The sequence below is a fragment of the Panthera tigris genome, chromosome E2 (assembly GCF_018350195.1).
Source record: "Panthera tigris isolate Pti1 chromosome E2, P.tigris_Pti1_mat1.1, whole genome shotgun sequence".
Classification (NCBI taxonomy): domain Eukaryota; kingdom Metazoa; phylum Chordata; class Mammalia; order Carnivora; family Felidae; genus Panthera; species Panthera tigris.
In genome coordinates this window covers 54,941,367-54,961,341 of record NC_056674.1, presented here as the reverse complement: position 1 = coordinate 54,961,341, position 19,975 = coordinate 54,941,367, and the positions used below count along the sequence as shown (strand labels likewise).

Below are 19,975 nucleotides of genomic sequence, written 5' to 3'. Positions count from 1 at the left end.
GTCTGGGTTCAGATCCCAGCTCCACCGCCCTTCCTGCCTGCACGTTTCTGCAAGTTACTTATTCACCTCTCTGTGCCTCAGCGTCCTCCTGTGAAAAATAACGACCCAAGTCCTCAAACTGCCAGAACATGAAGTGAGTTAATGTAACACGTGCTACTCTCAAGAACACACACCTGTGCCAGCACGCTGCGTGCTCCCGTGAGCACAGGCCGCTTTTGCTATCACTGCTGTCCTCCCCCCTGACCCTCTGGGAGCGGACGCGGAGGTAAACCGCCAGCCGCAGCACCCCCTTCGCTCTCCGCTCCTGTCCTTCCCAGAAGGCTGCAGCCCGCCCACTCACCTGAAGGTGATGGCGTAGGAGTCGGTACCTTCCCGCCTCCGGATCAGGAAGGCCCCGTCCCGGGGAACTCTCATCAGCATGTCCTCTGCTTCCCCGCGGCTCAGGCCATCATAGTACCACCTGTGGCACAGGAAGGGGACCAAGTGAGAGGGCCACGCACAGCGGAGGACGCAATGAGCCGTGAGGAGGCCTGGGATACGGCCCCAGAAAACACGGCGGAAATTACACAGTGGGCCTCCCCACCCCAACACATCACTCAAAACAGCAATTTTTTCAAAGACCACCAACATGTAGCTTGGGTAAAACACTCATAACGGAGGTCTGCTTGGAGCATGAGAGAATAAATGAACTGTACCCCCTCGCCCCCCACCCCCCATCGGCCTGACTCAGTGCCAGCATCAGTCACAGCAGAGAATCTCAGAAAATTGGAGGCAGAGAACACAGGGAATTGAGTTTTCAAAAGGTCTGTCTGGTTGGTTGGTCTTTGGATGCTTTTAAAGATAAGAAAAAGCCAATTTGAATAGGCAATCTATATGAATATAGACCAAAGAAAGCAAGCGGCTGTAAGTTACAAGGCTTCTCAGAAACGTACATTTTAGCAGCCTTCTGCTTAAAAATATTTTTCTGGTTTTCAAAATTGGTTAGCCCTTCAGAAAGCATAACTCCTATTCATTTTACTAGATTAAAAAAAAAATGAAGGGAAAATCTTTACAATTACTTTTTTCTTGTTCACTTTCACAATGAACGGGAATGAGCTTTGACAAGCAAAAAGATTATCACCGGGCCAAAATTCACCTCTGAAAATCCAAGTCCAAGAGCTCAGGACTGTGAAGATAGTGGTATGGAGGCAGGGAAAGAGGCAGAGGGACGGAGAGAACAGGGCAAAAGTAAGGCGGAGTAGGGGTCTGCAACTGTGGCCATCCCGGGGAGATCCCGGGCACCCTGGTGAGGGGCCTCGTGGGAATTTGGGCCCCGGCACACCCACAAGCCTGGCTAATCTGATGCGCGAACATAACCCGCAAGGGTGTCTGCACCCACTAAACCTGTGGGTGGACGCCTGAGCTCTGCTGTCCCGACAGCATTGAGCACACATACGGCTTTGACTCGTGGGGGTTGGGGTTGGGCACGGGGTCGGTGAGCCGGAGCTCGAACTCGGCACAGCGCAGGTGCGTCTCACGGTAGTGCTGGATGAGGTCATAGATGCTGGTGAACATGATGTTGTCAGTCAGGAAGTACTTCATGGTCCCGCCCTCCATGACGGAGCGGATCCGGCAGTGCTGGACCCGGCCGGACCGCCTGCAAGGAGAAGGACAACTTCAGGGCCGAGGCCAGACCGACTGGCCGTTCCGGCACCCCGGGCGGCAATGAACACGGGATGGGGGGGGTGGGGGGGGTGGAGGGGGTAGGGCCAGAACTGCGGCCAGGGACACTGAGGGGCAGACCCTACATGTGGCCACTCAGGTCTCCCTGTGCTCTTAGGACATGCTTGGGCTTTAGCGCAGACTGGTCTTTTAGCCTGGATTCCAGAACATTCTACCTACTTCCTCTAACACTTTTACCTATAAGACTCCCACTCTGGAGCCAGATGGCCTAGGTATAAACCCTGATGCTGCCACTTATGTGCTAAGTGACCTTGAACAAGAGCCTTGTCCTCTCTGGGACTCCACATTCTCCTCCTTATATGCTCAGTCCTCACTGAGCCATCCCGAGGACTGAACAAGCTCACGCACAAAATGTGCCTGGAAGGCCGCCTGGCGTGCAGGTGTTAGCTATCACTATTGTCAGTACATTGTAATCATCTGTACCCTTTGGGTCTCCGTTTACACAGTCCTTCTTTCAGGAAGTCTTCCCTGATTGCTCCCATGCCCAACATTACATCAGGTCCCTCTTATACAGACTCTGGTAACATCTTGCCTTTTTCTCATTGCAGTTATCACAGTTATAGACCATCGATTCCTTTTTCATTGTGCATCTCCCCAACCAGACTCTAATCTCCATCAGGACAGGGACCCCCCCACCCTGCCGTCTATCTGATGGCTGCACCTAGCATGAAGCAAGACTCCAGTGAATGAGTTAATGAATGAATGTAGTGAGTGAGTGAATGAGAAAGCTCATGATGGCACCATAAACCGCCTTTCAGGTCTCTATTTCAGGGACAAGGCAACAGAGACTCCAGGAGGCTGAGTGATGTGCCTAAAGCCACCTGCTTTAGGACCGGGACTGGGGTGGGTGGGGGTGGCGTGAGTGAGACCACATCATCTTAAGTGTCTTAAAATGTTGATGATATTTTGTTCATCGCGGATTTTTCATTACTTCAGATTTTTTAAAAATATTGCATTGAAATACTACTAATCTTTTTTAAAAGATTTTATTCTTAAATCATCTCTATGCCCGATGTGGGGCTCGAACTCACAACCCTGGGATCAAGAGTCACATTCTCCACTGACTGAGCCAACCGGGTGCCCCGAAATACCACTAATCTTGACTGCTAAGTTTTTTGGGCCTCACCTGCCTTGGCCCACCCCTGCCCTGCACAGCTCCCTAAGAGACGTCTGGGCTTCCAGGCCCCGGCTGAGCTCGCACAGCTCCCCACATGGCCCCCCGTCTGGCCAGCTGCAAGGGGAAGGCGGTATGCCCCTACCAGAAGGACAGGGTGTAGTCGTTGGGGAAGGTCTTGCTCTCCCGCACCAAGAAGGTCCCATCTTTGCCCCCCGTCTCGGCACAGTATTCCTGAAGCAGCTTCTCGGCATTTGTTCTCTTCTCCACCTTCTTGTGGAACCACTCCTCCCCAAAATGCAGCTCCGTGGGGGGTATATCCTGGGCCACAAAGGGAGGAGGAGTTTCTGAAAATCTGGACCCGAAAGACCCCCGGCATGGCCAGACTGGTCCCTCTGCACATGCTGACTCAGGGGACTGGCGAGCAGACAGGCTGGCATCAGCTTGCCCACCGCCCAAGAGGTCTGGGGAAATGGCTCTCATTGCCTTCCCTCTCTTGTCACCACTGGTGGTGGCTGCCTGGAGTCCTGAGACATGGGCTAAGGGAACCCCAGTACAGGTTTCAACTCTATTGCACAAGAAATCTGAAAGCCATAATGCCCTGGGAGCTGCATCCTGGGAGTACCAAGGATGGCCAGCAGCCCAAGGACAGAGGGCAGGGAAGCTAGGAACCAGGCTGGGGGTGGGGCTGGACAGAACATCCCAATATCCTCCTGCCAAGAACACAGGCCAATCAGGCCCTTCTGAGAGCAGGAAAAACCCTTGAACCTCATTGGTTGAGAACCTGGGCCAGCCACCCAATCAGAGAGGAGCCAGGCAGCCTTGGTACCCAAAGAGGAAGCCGGTTAGGCTGAGGATGTCCAGGCCTGTGGGCCAGGGGAGAAGACCAGTTAGGGGGTCTCCCCTACCTGGGGCAGCTCCTCCTCTGCAGTCTGCTCAATGTCATCGCTGAACGACAGCTTGGCATCAGCGATGGCACAGTAGTGCCGGGTCCATTTCTAGAAGGGAAAACCAGCATTAGCTCTCACCCTCATTCTTGGCCCCATCCACTCTGGGGCCCAGAGCCCCTGCCCTGGGATGCGCCGTTCCCACTTTCATAGACGTTTGTGGTGGTTTCATGGAATTCGATCCCCTTCGAGACATTTCTTTTAAAACATCTATTGATTTTGGGGTTCCTTTGGCATTTTCAGGACTTTTTTATTCAGTGCGTCTAAGGGTAAGTACAACTTGGCATCAGATTTCTAGTTCGTATTTAATTTGAAGACTATTACGAATGATGGGATTGTTTTTTGGGTCTCATGACTGTTTTTTTCCATTATACCCACTTTTTACGACTTTCAGGATTTCTTAGCCAGTTTGTCTAGAGGCTCTTCCACATCTGTGACTTAATTCTTTATTTATTTACTTATTTTTATTTAAAAAAAAAATTTTTTTTTAACGTTTATTTATTTTTGAGACAGAGAGAGACAGAGCATGAACAGGGGAGGGGCAGAGAGAGAGGGAGACACAGAATCAGAAGCAGGCTCCAGGCTCTGAGCCATCAGCCCAGAGCCCGACGCGGGGCTCGAACTCACGGACTGCGAGATCGTGACCTGAGCTGAAGTCCGACGCTTAACCGACTGAGCCACCCAGGCGCCCCTTAATTCTTTATTTTAACGTTAACAATTTTTAATATTTCTAGGATGTGAGAAGAGACATATCAAAACATACTCAAGTGGATTCGCATGTTAGGTTATGGGATGTGGGAAGTGGCCTTACACTCAAAATGCATTACTCTCACCAAAATAAGGTTTCCAGTGGGAGTGTCCCAGACGGAAGGATACTAAGGAGTTAGGACAAGTAAATGCACTGTTGCATCCTGAACTGAACCCTGGACCACAGAAAGGATGTCAGTGGACAAACTGGTAAAATTGGAATAAGGTCCATGAATTAATTATTATTGTACCAATGTCCATTTCCTGCTTCCAATAATTACCCTCTAAGTTATGGAGAATGTTAGTATTTGGGGAAGCTAAGTGAAGAGTATGTAAAACATCCTTGTATATGTGTGTGTGTAAATACCCAATACATTAGGTGGAATATAAAATTATTTTGAAGTAAACCATTAAAAAAATAGGTCAAAATGCAAAGAAGACAGGAAGACTCTCAGAGTTCTCTAGTAGACCTCAGATGCACTCAAGGCTCTGAGAAGGAGTGCAAGGACACCCACCTGGTCAATGGAATCCCACATGTACAGTTCACCCTGTTGCTTGTGCTCATCTTTCTTATCTTCCACGTTGACATCCACATCGCCTCGGGGGCCCAGCTTCTTATGCTGAGGGGAAAAAATACACATAGCCTCTCTGCCTCGAGACCCAGGTTTGGAATCTCCGAGCCAATAAGCGTTCATTCACATCAGCCAGCCAGGAAGCATCTATCTGCAGCATGCGCCTCAGGGCCTTTGCACTGCCTGGTCTCTCTGCCTGGCTCGTCTCTCACTTTAGCTCTGTGCTCAGTGTCACCTCCTCAGGTGCGCTTTCCTGGACCGTGTGGTCTACACAGAGCCCCCGCTCTCCTTCCCACCCCTGTCACCATCTGACCACTGGGAATTATTTTCCATACTCTTGGCCCTTTGTGTATCTTTATGCCTATGTTTGTCTTCTGTCTTTCCTGCTAAAATACAAGTCCCATGAGGGCGGGACTTGGTTTTGAATCTCCTGTGGTAGCTCAGCAGGTAGTAAGTGCTGGATAAACATTCAGTAGATCAGTGATACCACGTGCACCCCCCACCTTCTCCGGCACACAGAGGGAAGGCAGCAACAGCCAGTCCAGGGCCCGGGCTGTGCAGGGCAGAGGACTGCATGCTGGAGATGCAGATTTAAGACCTAAGTGCACACAGCACTCCTGCTGCTTTATCAGCTGTGTGACCCTGGGCAGGTGGCTGCACTTCTCTGAGCCAGTGCTCTCTGAAGACAGTGACTACAACCAGCTTCATCCAGGTAAGTACTGATGCCCACCCAGGCAGGTACTTGGAAATCCCAGATTCTGGAGGAAGCTCAGAGCTGGGCATCAGACAGGGGCTTGAATTCAGAGCCTTACTAGCTGCGTGACCTCGGCTGTGTGACAACCTGTCTCGATCTCAGTAATGTCCCCTGTGAAATGGGGATAATGACAGCCCCTGCTGGGTCCTGTAAGCCAGTGGGTGCGAAAGATACTTCTAAAAAGGTGCAACTTTTCAAAGTACCATAATCTCAGCTAAGCCACCTTTTCAACCTCAGTGTCCCCATGTGGAAAGTGACCCTGGGGCCTGGGATCGCAGGGCTGTAGGAGACTGAAGAGTATTTCATGCCATGCCTCGCCCAGTGAGTGACATACCAGGAACGCCTCACAAATGCTATTCCTCCCTCTTTCCTGAAACAAAGGAGTGAGCCACCCAGTGCCACAGGTAGGCAATGTGTGCTCTGAAAGGGGCCTTCACGGCTCCACATCAGAAAACAAGAGCCAGGAAATCCCTGGGGACACACAGAGAGTGGTCCCAAGAAAGTGAAGCTATATAGAAATGCAGATTTGCAGATGGGAGGCCTGAGAAGCCGTGGACCCTTCCCAGCCGAGCTCCCTTGGCCTCTAGTCCTGCCTTCCCTATGCTGGAAGCTTCCTTAAGTATCTCAGTGAAAAGTGCCCCAGGTCTTAGCCAGATCCTCTCAGATGCTGCTGCTTTTACACCGAGGGCACGGACATCCCTTCCTCTGCACGAACCTCGGCGAAAGCCCCCTCGCACTGTTTGGTACCCCTCTGTTAACGCTTCGGTCTTCCCACTAGACCGCGACCTCCTGGCACACAGGCATTGTTCCCAGTTCCCAGTACATCTTGGTGGTCCAGCGACAATCTAGGAAATGTGCCACGTGTTTATGGAGGTTACTCCCACAACCTGAGGGCACAGCCTTCTCTCCGCCTGGTGAACACCCGTCCATCCTTCCATACGAACCTGCTGCTTGTCAACAAAATCCATCCCCCTCCTTCTGCCAAGGGCCATCCAGGTAGAGACCTCACATCCATCGTCCTTGGCAGGAGGTGTGGACATGTGACTAAATTCTCACACACAGGACAGAACAGGCCGGACATACCTAACGGACATTCTGCTTGTTTGGCAGGAGTCGCGGACCCTGGACGTGCTCACACTGCCCCTCCTATGAGCTGGAGCTCAGGTAGGCCTACAACCCAGCACCAACCGCACACAAGGACAGCACCCCAGGGCATAGCCTTCACCATTTCTGTGCCAGGGACCTCCTTCGAAGCCTGGGAAAGACTCTGAATCCCTTTCTCAGAATAGACATTTATAATACGTACAATTATAAGAGACACTATACTGAAATACAGTTAAGATACTGAATATTTGTAATATAAATAGATGTACTTCTTTATTAATATCTTAAGATCTAGAGTCAAATCTATTAACTACCACAATTTCAGAGCAGTGATGAGCACAGCATTATTTTCAGATATTTGCGACAACAGTAAACACGATATGAAAACATCTGTGATTTCTGCTGGTGACAAAGCCCCAAGTGGCTTGTTGGCAATATTCGTAATGAAAGGAAACCTTCGGTTTTACTTACACGTTAATAAAAATAAAGAGGCAACATTGTTCCCCGAAGTTCACATGCTACCCCAACCCTAATTCTAACTGCAGATTCGCTGGGCGTCGATAGAACCCCAGCTGAAAACCAGTTTTCCCTGGGAGACTGGAGAACGAAAAGAGAATGCTGGGTCCCTGGAAAGCCTTCTGGGCCAGAGCTCAACCTTCTAGAACACTCTCCCTCAGCTTAGGAAGAAATGGTCTCTCCCGGGCTTTAAGCCACTGTGTATCTGGTTTCTTTGTCCGAGGAATACAGATCCCCAAACATCACCCCTCTCCCCGGCACCCCTGCACTCTCAGACAAGGCTGGTCCCTTCTCTCTCCCCGCAGCACTTGGCAAACCACCCTCTTCATCCCGTTAGTGCACGCAGCCTTTTGGGGCAACTGTCCACCTCCAGTCCATCTCACATGCTGGAATGGGAGCTCCCGAAGTCAAGAAGGGAGTCTGGGTCACTGGAACACCCCCAGCACAGAGACCTGACTCCGCACGGGTGCGGTGGAGGTCTGCCCCAAGAACGAACAAACCACAGTTAACACTTACGTGGCACCTGCTACGGCCCAGGGGCCAGTCCTAAGGACTGTGCGCGCATTTTCTCACGGGACACTCACGGCCAACGCAGTAGGTTCTCTTACGAACCTCCCGAGACTGGTGAGGACACAGTGGCACCGAGAGGTTAAACGGCTTTGCCCAGTGTCACTCACAGAGACAGTAAGGGGAGCTGGTGGGACCAGGAGCCTGTGCTCTGAGCCACGGGCTCTCCTGAATGCACGACAGCACCCGAGGTCACCTGCCTTGATGATGATCTTCTCCCGCAGCTGGCTGGGCGAGGGCAGCTGGTCAGCACTGGCCTCCGTGGGCTTTGTCAACAGCAGGTCGCCAAACACCTCCTTGAACACCCTGGCCATGTGGCGCTGCTGCTCCACACAGCAGTGCTCTTCGATGGACAGGATCACCGGGAAGCTGCGGGCGGCAGGAGCCAGCTCAGCTCAATAGGCTGGCGGAGAGTGGGGGGTGGGGGGCAGCAGAGGTCACTCGAGTCCCAGCCCTAGCCTCCTCCAGGCTCTAGAACCAGGGAGGGACTTGCACTCTGGGCCTGCAGGGGGCGCCAACACCCAGTGGAAGACATCGGCAGCGACCAGCCAGGATGGAGACCGGGCTGGCGGATGTGTTATCTGTGCGTGTGTCGGATGTGGGAGGGCGGGGAGGGGGCAGGAAGGGGCGTCTGTCCACCTGTCTCTTAAAGATGAACTACCGGCAAATCAAGCCCACAAACCTTGAGGTGACAAAGGCATGGTCTTTGATGGCCTGCACGACGTCATCAAACTTGATCTTGGTGGTCCGCGTCCAGCCGTGGTAGATGATGGGCTTCCCATCGGGCCCGTCCCAGCAGTCCACTGAGGGAACAGACGTGCAGCCTCAACACCTGCCCGTCACTCTCCGCCTCGAGAGTCCACTGACGGCAGGCACACTGCAGGGGGGGGCAGCTGTGAGGTTGGCCGCGGCCCCCACGTGGCTCAGATCCTACGACACGGGGGGCCACACCCAAAAATTCCCTTCAGGGACCGGCAACGTGAGGACCCACGTTACCTGTGTGCATGCATTACCCGTGCAGTCACAGGAAGATCTGGGTTGCTCGATTAAGGGTCTCTTTGTAGGGGTTTTGGGGTGGTTCAGTTGGTTAAGCACCTGACCCTTGATTTAGGCCAGGTCATGATCTCACGGTACATGAGTTCGAGCCCTGCATCAGGCTCTGCACTGACAGGGCAGACCCTGATTGGGATTCTCTCTCTCTCTCAGTCTCTCTCTCTCTTCCAAAGTAAATAAACTTCACTGGGACGCCTGGGTGGATTAATCGATTAAGCACGAGACTCTTGATTTCGGCCCAGGTCATGATCTCCCAGTCTGTGAGACTGAGCCCCTGTTCAGGTTCTGTGCTGACAGGGCAGACCCTGCTTGGGATTCTGTCTCTACCCGCGCCCCCCGCCCCTCCCCCAGTAACGCTGTGTGTTTGTTTCTCTCTCAAAATAAAGTTAAATAAACTTAAAAAAATAAAGGTCCCTTTGTAATGCGACACATTTGTCCAAAAGAAACTAGTTTAAATGTTTCTTTTTAAAGAAGATATTTATAACGTGGGATTTTTTTTTCTTATTTCACTTGGCTTGCTTTTTCTGCTAGTGGAAGTAATACTGAACAAGGAGACATTATTTTTTTAAAGTTCTGGTAAAACATCCCAACAGAAAAGGTGAACAGCCCCTCTATTTTCAACCCCCAGAGGAAGTAGGAGCTGATAGCTTTTTTCACGTTTGCTTTTTCCTGGAAGGCAGGGTTGTATACACTTAGGCAACTGTCTACAGGAACAACTGCCATTAAAGTCTGATGCCACGGTGAGTGTTTGTGATAAAATCGGAGCCTAAGTCAGTTCTCTGTGCCCTTTCTCAGCCCAATGCACCTGCGGGCCAGTGGTGGTACAGTCAGGCCAGGGGGGTGAGGGCTGAGAAAGGAGAAGCGGCTGGACGTCTCTAAGGGCCTGGATCATCTGTGTCGGGGTGTCTGTGAGCAGCTATGAAAAGAACATCCAGGGTGGTACCCATGGCTGGGCCAGCTGCGAAACACAGAGGGCTCTAGCCTTCCTCCAAAAGCAGCTCAGAAGAGGGGGCGGGGCACCTGGGTGGCTCAGTCAGTTGAGCCTTCAACTTGGGCTCAGGTCATGATCTCACGGTTGGTGGGTTCGAGCCCCTCATCGGGCTCCAGGCTGACAGGCCAGAGCCTGGAGCCTGCTTCCGATTCGGTGTCTCCCTCTCTCTCTGCCCCTCCCCAGCTCTGTCTCTCTCTCTCTCTTTTTCTCTCAAAAATAAATAATTATTATAAAAATGAATTAAAATAAATAAAAAATAAATTAAAACAGCCCAGAAGGAAGCTGGAGGAGGAGAGGAGGATTAACAAAGCTTAGGTACTGGCCTCCCCCAGCCCTGCCGCTACATCAGATGCCCAGATCTGTTGCCCAAGGGTTTCTGACTCCAACCCAGCCAGGCTCAACACCACCGCTTGCCCTGGGGGGAAACCCTCTGGGGAAAGGTCCCTCCCTGGCTGTTGGAGGCCACATCCCCCACCCAGATGCTATGAGCACCTGGGCTCTCCCTTGGCCTGCCCCACTCATCCCCACGACTCAGGCTTTTCGGACAAGAAAGGCGACGAGCAGCCCCACGGCAGGCTTCAGTTCAGCAGCAGCATCACCTGCACCAGGAAAAGGGCACTCACGCTCGATGCAGCGACAGCCCATGCGCAGGCAGCGGATGTATGCCTCCGTGGACGACTCACTCCGCAGCTGGTCACCGGTGAGGTACCTGAGGGACGGGAGGCGGCGGCCGGGTGGGGACAGGCCCGCACCTCGGGGAGTCCTGGGGAACTTCTCAGCCCAGGTGCCCAACATCCTCAACTCTGTCTAGAAAGATCGGCGGTCGGGATCTGGGCCGGACACGTGCAATCGTGTGGCCACACCAGTCACGAGCCTTAGACTCAGGCCACAATCGCAGGATGTGGACAGTAGCCACCTTGGCAATCCAAGGGAAGGGGCGAGGCTGTGTGTTCTTTGGAGAAGCACTCGGTCAAAGTGTATCAGGAATGAAATGGACATATGGCCATCGATTCATACCCGCCCCCGCTATGGTGTCCACTAGGCCCTCAGTCCAATGCTGGGCCACTGTTTTCGTTTCAGGGCTCCAGGCCAAGCACAGATCTTCAACAACCACTGCTAGAACTCAATAGACTTTGAATTCTGTCCACCAAAACTGACATAAAAATGCCTATTTTGGGGCGCCTGGGTGGCTCAGTTGGTTAAGTGTCCAACTTCAGCTCAGGGTATGATCTCGTGGTTTGTGGGTTCATGCCCCATGTCGGGCTCTGTGCTGACAGCTCAGAGCCTGGAGCCTGCTTTGGATTCTGTGTCTCCCTCTCTGTCTCTGGCCCTCCCCCACCCATTCTTTCTCTCTCTCTCTCTCTCTCTCTCTCAAAAACAAATAAACATTTAAAAAATTTTAATAAAAAGCAGAGTTTTATGCACTCTCCTTCTCACCACATCCACCCCCCACCCTTTTAAGAGTTCACGTTCCTTAACTATCCTCTGGATTTGGTAGAATTCACCACTCTAAGCCAATGGACATGGTGGGAAAGAGAGAACCATGCAATCATTTTGCCCCTGAAAAAGACTTTACCTTCCCAAAATGCCTTCTCTCTGACTCCTGTCTGGCACGACCCTTGGAAAGGTACCAACCTGTAGCTCTCATGATGCCCAGGCCCCAAGACTTTCACTTTCTCACCTTACAAGGCAGATTAAATACTGGAACTTCAGTGCAACATCCATTTCTTTCTTCCAGTCTACCCTCTCTTTTGCAATCAGGATAATCTTGCAAACATTGGAACGTGCTGCTCTCTGGCAGATTCCACTCAAACACAACCGCTGTCCTGCTCTCTCATCATTCACCCTCCTGGATTCTAGGGTCTCGTCTTAACAAACCCCGCTCTGTTCCTCATGCCCCTGGACCTTTGAACATGCTGTTCCTCCTTGCCTCACCACCTCTTCATCTCTCACCAACTCCTGTTCATCCTTTAATCAAAGGAGGCCTTTTCCCCCTCCAAGGACATGAGGAGAGGGCTCCCTCTTTCTTCAATGCTGTATCCCCAGTGCCCAGCACAGGGTATAGACCCAGTCAGGACCAGTTCAATAACTAATTCAGTTGCTCTGCTGTAGCTACTAGGAGATGTCCAAACCGTGAAAACCAGCTTTGCCAACCTGCTTCTTAGGGCCACAGAGAAAACACGATTATTGCAAATATCAACTGGGAAAGGGGGGGGTGTGTTCCCATGTCCCTTCCAGAAGCTTGTGTCTATTCCAGTCTGAGCAACGTGGCCCTGCACCCTGCCCACTCCCACGCGCTTCCAAGAGCAGGGCACCGGCACCCCACCACGCTGCCTTTGGCTGCCGGGCCCATCACGGGCTCACCAAGAAACTCACGTGTTATGTGAGGAGGAGATCCAGTAATGGGACAAGGGGTTGTTCATGTCCTGTATGTCCACGACGTCGTACTTCTCGTCCCAGATGCTGTTCTCCCGCGAAAACAGGTACGTGAGGAACTAGGCGAGTCACAGAGACAAGATCATCACCCCGATGAGGGGGACCGACGGTGCCTGGATCTTTCCCGTCTATGCCAACAACGGAGAAATGGTGGCTCTGATACATCAACTCAGAGAAGATGGTCTCCAGGCCTCAGGTACCCAAGTTTTGTTTTGTTTTTTTTTTGTTTCTTTATTAACTTTAAGAGGGAGAGAGGAAAAGACAGAGAGCAGAGGAGGGGCAGAGAGAGAGAGAGAGAGAAGCCCAAGCAGGCTTTGTGCTGTCAGTGCAGAGCCTGACGTGGGGCTCAAACTCACGAACGAGTTCATGACCTGAGCCAAAATCAAGAGTCGGGGCACTTAACTGACTGAGTCACCCAGGCGCCCCTACCCAAGTTTGTAACGCAGGACGCTCAGACTTCGGCAGGATATATGGACACATGTTTTCGCTGACCTGTGTGGTATTTTCCTTTTTAATGTGCATCCTAAAATAGTTGATACAAAAAGAGTATAGGCTTCCCACGCAGAAGTTTTAAGGCATAATAATACCATGAACTTTTGTGAACCCGGCACCCAACCAGAGCCAAAAAACATCACCAGTATCCTAACATCTAGCAGGCAGGAAGCTTCCTCACCCCTTAAAAAAAAATCAGATTGGGGGTTAGTCAGTTGAGCGTCCGACTTCGGCTCAGGTCATGATCTCACAATCCGTGAGTTCGAGCTCCGCATCGGGCTCTGTGCGGACAGCTCGGAGCCTGGAGCCTGTTTCAGATTCTGTGTCTCCCTCTCTCTCTGCCCCTCCCCCGTTCATGCTGTGTCTCTCTCTGTCTCAAAAAATAAATAAACGTTAAAAAGTAATTAAAAACAAAATCAGGTTGAGTCACACAGGTGCTACACTGTGCTGCCTGGGCACAAGCTTACACGAGGCAGGAGCACCCCCCCCCCCACCTCTCCCCATCCCACCCTCCTCTCCGTCCATCCCCTGCTGCTTCACACGGGGCAGGGGGCAGGTGCAGAAGCCCCATCAACCTTCGAATCTCCTGGCCGTGCTTAGGTTGTTAGCCACAGGCTGGCAGTAGATGCCCTCTAGTGGGAGAAGCAAAGAACCCACCCAGGCTCCACAGCCGAATGGACTAGGATGAGCACAACAGAAGGCTAGAATTCAGAACCTAGAAGAAAAGCAGCTCTCACAGCAAAGCCCTCCAAGGGAAGAGAACCAGAAAAAAGGAACATCAGATGTCACAGACATCAATCGAAGAGGCCCAGCCACGTTGACAGGAAGCCCACTCACCTCATCAACAAACAAGAAGGGCTCGGCGGTCTCCCTCAGGGTGTCATCGATAAACTTTGTCATCCGCTCGCGGACTTTGTTCAGATCCTGAGCCCAAACCTCCTTGGAATGAGAACGAGAGCAAGAAGTCGTCAGAAAGGGGAATGTCAAAATTCTTCATCTCTCAGGATCCAGTTTCCATCAGAGACCAAAACACCAACCTGTTCTGAACGCATATGTGATCAACGCCTGCATATCACACGTTACTCTGTGCCTGGCCAGCATTCTTTGTAAAGGACCAGAGGGTAAATTTTAGGCTTTGGGTCACAACCACTCAAGTCTGCTACTGTACTGAAAAAGGAGCCATAGACAATACATACATAAATGGCCATGGCTGTGTTCCAATAAAACTTTATTTAGAAAAACAAGTGGTGGGCCAGATTTGGCCCATGGGCCATAGTTTGCCGACTCCTGCCCTATGCTAGCCCTTTACATTTATTAGCCTGAAGAGGCTGGGAGCATAGTTATGTCAGACTGCCAGGGTTGGTCACTTGGCTGACCCTGGCAAGTTACATGCCCCTTCCGTGTCTCATTTATTACATGAGAATAACACCTATGCACAGACTTTCTGTCAGAGACTGTAGGAAATAAGGCTATGTGCTTAACATAGCATCTGGTACATAGAAAGTGCTCTGATCTGGGGCACGAGGGTGGCTCAGTCGGTTAAGCATCCAACTTCAGCTCAGGTCATGATCTCATGGTTCGGGAGGTCGAGCCCCACTTCGGGCTCTGTGCTGACACCTCAGAGCCTGGAGTTTGCTTTGGATTCTGTGTCTCCCTCTCTCTCTGCCCCTCCGCTGCTCATGCTCTGTCTCTGTCTCTCTCTCCCTCAACAATAAACAAACATTAGAAGGTGCTCCGATCCTGGCAGCTTGTGCAAACAATTGTCTTCCTCCTGTGGTCACCTCAGTCCATGCAACTCTGCACCTCATTCGTTGCCACTGTCATTTAAAAGCCGAGGAAACAGAGGCTCAGGATGTCACATGACAACCCCAAGTTCACATAGCTGGTAAGCAGCAGAGTGGAGGTTCCAAATCAACTGACCTAGAATATGTCCTCTTTTCAAAGAGTCCGCCAAGTAATGCTTCTCAGATGTTGATGATGTCTGAAATATACCTTCAGCCGTTCGAAAACAGCTTCTGCCACTTAGAAATTCGGAAGCCCACGGGGCGCCTGGGTAGCTCAGTCGGTTAAGCGTCCGACTTCGGCTTGGGTCGTGATCTCACAGTTCGTGAGTTCGAGCCCCACATCGGGCTCTGGGCTGACCACTTAGAGCCTGGAGCCTGCTTCAAATTCTATGTCTCCCTCTCTCTCTGCTCCTCCCCTGCTCATGCTCTCTCCTTCAAAAATAAATAAAAGCATTAAAAAAAATTAAAAAAAAAGAAATTCAGAGGCCCATTAGAAAAAGAACACATGATATGAAGTAACTGTACTGTTTTCCTCTCTAATCCCTAGAAGCCCATACACTCATAGGCAAAAAAGATGCACAAAAAGACGAAACATGACATAGTTTCAACTGTGACTAATGTTTTATGGCTTCTGAATACGCTAAAACCTCTACCTTTCAGGGTGATAAAAGCAAATGTGCTACCAGATGTGTGTGTGGTTGGACGGGAAGGGTCAGACCGGGAAGTCTGAAAGAAGCAAAAGGCAAGGGCAGATACAAATAAGGTGGTAAAGAGATGGCCCCGCTGGCACGTGGGTGGCTGACCAACAATGAACCTTACTGTGGATGTTTGCAAATCTACTTGGATAGGGACACAAAGTAGCTGGGAGGCTGGGAGCGGCCGGCTCATCCACACACGAGGCGCTACGATCTTTGAATACTGGAACATAAAACTCAAATCATAGGGATACTTAATGCAAACGCCTCGCCAGACCTAGGTGCCCCCCCGCAAAGGCCAGGGGCTTCCTCGTTCTTTCTCCTACAACGCTTTTGCATTTATTAAAAGGCACAGGGGCTGAGCCAGCTTAATGTGAAACTAACCTGGCTGTGAATAAAATCTTCTGCATAAAGGAGGATAAAATACCAACATTACGGAAGTTAAAAATAAATAAAAATGTATCTATGTGGGGTGGGGTGGGGTGCCAGGCAGCTACGATCATGAAAACAAGAAGCAAAACAGAGAAAATGGGGATGAGAGTCTCAGCACTGGGCACGGACTGTATGGCCAGGCTCTGCGTTAAACCTTTTTCACGGAGCGGCTCGTTTTAAGCTCATGCAGCCCCAGAAGGTACATACGTAAACTCTCCATGTTATGTGAGTGGAGAAGCTGAAGCTTTGAGTCATTAAATAACTTGCCCCCCAACAGTGAGCCCGAGACCAACCCAGGAACATCACTTCTGGAGTCTTCCTTTTGACCCCCTCCCCCTGCCCCCAACCAGTTCGACAGTGGCACCCATCCCCTGCCAGGGCTGGCCTGTGGCACATGTAACCAGTCCTCCGGTGGGAATTTAGGTGAGCTCCAGGCCTTCACTCCTATTAAGAACCCGGCCATTGCTTCTGTAGGGTGAGTTCCTAGGAGGGCAGTTATTTAACTGAGGTATATAAACCTTTCTTCAAAGTTTTCATTTTAATCGCCTATTGCCGAAGTGCTCCCTAAAAACCTTGCACAGATCTGCACACCCAATGGGGCCTCCGTGAGTATTCCGCAGGTGAGCACCCATCACCCTAGACAAATGTCCCTGATGAGCAGCCCTGCTTCCTGCCAGCATCGCACAGAGCCAGGCACACGGGACTTAAGGGTCTGCAAGACTGACGGCTCAGCGTCCCCATTCTTGACATGAGGGGCCCCCTGGGTTCTAACTCCCCACTTGGGGAGAGAGATCTCCTGCGCTATGCTCCTGACCCACAGTCCTGATCTCCGAGGGGCCGGTGTGGGTGTCGTAAAATTAAGCAGCACAAGCTGGTGAATTCTAGGGGATCAGGCTACTCGTCCCCAGGGATTTGGCCTCAACGGCTTCCCACCAAACTGAGTAGTTAGGGCAAAAAAGAGGAAGGCGAAAAAGAAAACCGCGTGCCTCTCTCTGCTTTACAACGCTGGTGGCACAGACCCAGCATGTAAGGTGCCCAGAGAATGCACGTGCCCCTTCGCTGCACCCCACCGCACAGCTGCAGGCTCAGGCGCTCTCCTTGAACCCTGCACGGGGGAAGGGTGTCACCCTTTATCAGGCACCACCACAGCTGCCCCCTCTGCCTGGGCTTCCGTGTGGCTGGCATTGCCCCGGGTTGTGTGTCTCTGTCCATTGCTCTACTTTCAGTGAAATCTGAACATGGGAGATATGCTGGGTGACATTAACGAGTTTAGTGTGGATTGTGGAACAGGATTGCTGTGGTCATGTTTTGTGGAAAAAAAAAAAAAAGTCCGTATCTGTAAGAGAGATGCACTGAAGCATTTACAAAGGAAATAATACATAGCCTGGGGTTTGCTTTAGATTATTCCACTAAAGAAATGAAGAAGAAGGGGAGGGGAGGGGAGGCACGTGGGTGTGGAGGTGGAGGACAGGAGAAATAAAATTGGGGAAACGTTTGTAACTTCTTAATCTGAGTGATGGGTACGCGGTGGCTCAAGATGCCTATCTGTCTACTCTTGCACATGTCTGAGCTGTTTTGGAGTAAAAAGTTTCTTGAGAAGCCAATGAACTGGAATGCTACGAACCTGAAACAGCTCTAAAAAATAAAGTCGATTAAAACACCAAAACCAAAAAATTAAATAAGGAGGAAGCAAAGACAACTCCAGGGACAGATGTAAAAAATTTTAAGTATCTACACAAAAATGCATGTATACGTACATACAAAGATCACTGCAATCTTCTCTGACCCCACGATTCTGGAAAGTAGGGCTCCCATCCCCACTTAGAGAGGAAACTGGGGAACAGAAAGGTCAAACCACCCGCCCAAGGTCACACAGCTAGTAGGAGGATCTCACGTTTCTCTCTGTCGAACTCAGTTTTTCCAACCACAGCACTACTGACGTTTGGGGTTGGGTGACCTGTGCATTTCAGGATGTCAGGCAGTATCCCTGGCTTCTACCCACGAGGTACCAGGAGCCCTCCCACTTGTGACAACCAAAAACATCTCCAGACATGCCCCAAACCCCCCGTTTGGTGCAATGACTCTGGTGGAAAACTACTGCCCGACACAAAAGCCCTTCACTCTGCCACCAGCACTTCCCCATGTGTCATTTGTTTAAGGACGGCTGTGCTGTTTTATCCCCCAGAGGACCCGGCAGGCTCATCCGCCCGGTCACATCTTCCCATCGCTCAGGGAAGGCTTCCAGGAAAAGGCCACATATGATGAGCCAGGAGAGGGAGCGGAAGCCCGCTAGGTGGGAACAGACGGGGCACCCACCTGCCTCGGACTACTCTCACTCTCCCCTTCTGGATTTGTGCCTTGGAAAGGGGCCGACATGAGGCGGTTCTCCTTCCAGAGTCTAAGACACCAGAGCGGCATCGGACGGGAGCACCAATGTGTCACGACAACCGCCGGCCGGGTGGCAGGTGGTGAGAAGATGAGAACCCGGCCCAGGCAGCTCCTCCAGCTCCCCCAGCCCTGGCCTGCCCTCACCTGCTGTTCGTGTAGGAGAAACCGCTGGAAGTCGTGCAGGTAAACAGCGGAGGCATCCGGCCGGTCGGTGTTGCTGCCCTCGGGGAAAGGGAGGGTGTTTAGAGAGGACACGATCGACAGAGGCTGTGCACCGGGCAGCCTGCCACCAGGCGCCCTGTAAGTCCCTCCAGGGAGCTGGGTGGCAGGCTGGCCAACGGGGAAACGAGGGGACAGCGCACAGGGAGAGGCCCAAATCCAGACCCAGAGGACCCAACAGCTAACGGAGTCCCAGAGAATGAGGAGGGGCTCGCCAGGACGTGCAAAGGGTCTCAGACAAAGGGAACCATATATCCCAAGTCCTAAGGGAAAAGAGAAGGGGGGCAAGGGGCAGGGGGTGGAGGGAGAGAGCAGTGGGGGAGGGGGGCAGACCTGAACCGCACAGCAAATGCTTGGGTCGGGCTGGATGTGGTCAGCATTTGGGTGGGGGGAAGCTTATGCTGGAGAAGCAAACAGGGCCCCATCAAAGGGTCTCCTCGGAAGCCACAATCCAGTTTGCTGAGCCACTCGGGGCTCCGAAGCAGCAGTGGGGGTCAGCTGAAGCCCCCCAGGTTCTGGGAGGGTGGGGGGAATCAGCCTGAAGACACAAGACACAGGCTTTGGAGCAGATGAAGGCCTACTGTTGGGAGAATTTTCCGTTTGAGAGGAGAGAACCTTTCGCCCTGCATACAGGGAGACCCCACCTCAGCCGGCAGCCTGCTGACAGATGGCCTCATGGAGAGGATGTTCGGGGCCACTGAAAAAGTGGGACCTCACTGGACTGGCAGAGCAACCCTGGCTTCTGTGGAAAGTGCATTCTGTAGAACAGAGCTTTAAGGGGAAATCTATACCCTAGAATTTGCAAGGTGTCTATGTGGGGGGGAGGGAAGCGGGGGTGTCTTTTAAAGCACAGGCGATAAAACACACTTTAAGCTGTTGCCTTTACCGAACTCACTTAGAATCCAAAAGTCTATTGTCATTCTCTAATTGAGAATGTACTTCCAATCTTCTTTGCTAACGACCCTCATGGTCTAACCCTAATTTTTTCCTTACAATACTACATGAAAATCAGATTTGTTTTGGGGTGCCTGGGTGGCTCAGTCAGTTAAATATCTGTCTTGATTTCGGCTCAGGTCATGATCTCACGGTCCTGAGACTGAGCCACGAGTTGGGCTCTGTGCTGAGTGTGGAATGTGCTGGGGATTCTCTCCCTCCCTCTCGCTCTCTGCCCCTCCCCCACTCATGCACATGCGCTCTCTCAAAATAAAAAATTAAACATTTTTTTAAAAACCAGGTTGATGGGGGGGTGGGAGGGAGGGGAGAGGAGGTGATGGGCATTGAAGAGGGCATCTTTTGGGATGACCGCTGGGTGTTGTATGGAAACTAATTTGACAATAAATTTCATATAATAAAAAAGAAAAAAAAAAGAGAAAAGAAAACAAACAAATAAAAACCCAGATGTTGCCCTTTCCCTGCCGCCGCTGAGTCTCGCGGAGGCAGAG

The 19,975-nt window shown here is 51.6% G+C and overlaps 1 protein-coding gene across 3 annotated transcripts in view; it reads right to left on the bottom strand.

The window, feature by feature from the left end:
- The window catches only part of PLCG2 (phospholipase C gamma 2), a 157,924-nt gene that overhangs the window by 53,117 nt on the left and 84,832 nt on the right, over positions 1-19,975 (bottom strand). For all 3 annotated transcript variants that reach the window (XM_042968431.1, XM_042968433.1, XM_042968432.1), the window contains exons 9-19: positions 18,459-18,531; positions 13,853-13,954; positions 12,464-12,582; positions 10,711-10,796; positions 8,726-8,846; positions 8,244-8,412; positions 5,046-5,150; positions 3,745-3,834; positions 2,982-3,157; positions 1,436-1,636; positions 341-460 (exon numbers count right to left, since the gene is read on the bottom strand). In XM_042968431.1, the coding sequence (XP_042824365.1) occupies positions 341-460; positions 1,436-1,636; positions 2,982-3,157; positions 3,745-3,834; positions 5,046-5,150; positions 8,244-8,412; positions 8,726-8,846; positions 10,711-10,796; positions 12,464-12,582; positions 13,853-13,954; positions 18,459-18,531 (1,362 nt within the window). The remainder of the gene's footprint in view (positions 1-340; positions 461-1,435; positions 1,637-2,981; positions 3,158-3,744; positions 3,835-5,045; positions 5,151-8,243; positions 8,413-8,725; positions 8,847-10,710; positions 10,797-12,463; positions 12,583-13,852; positions 13,955-18,458; positions 18,532-19,975) is intronic.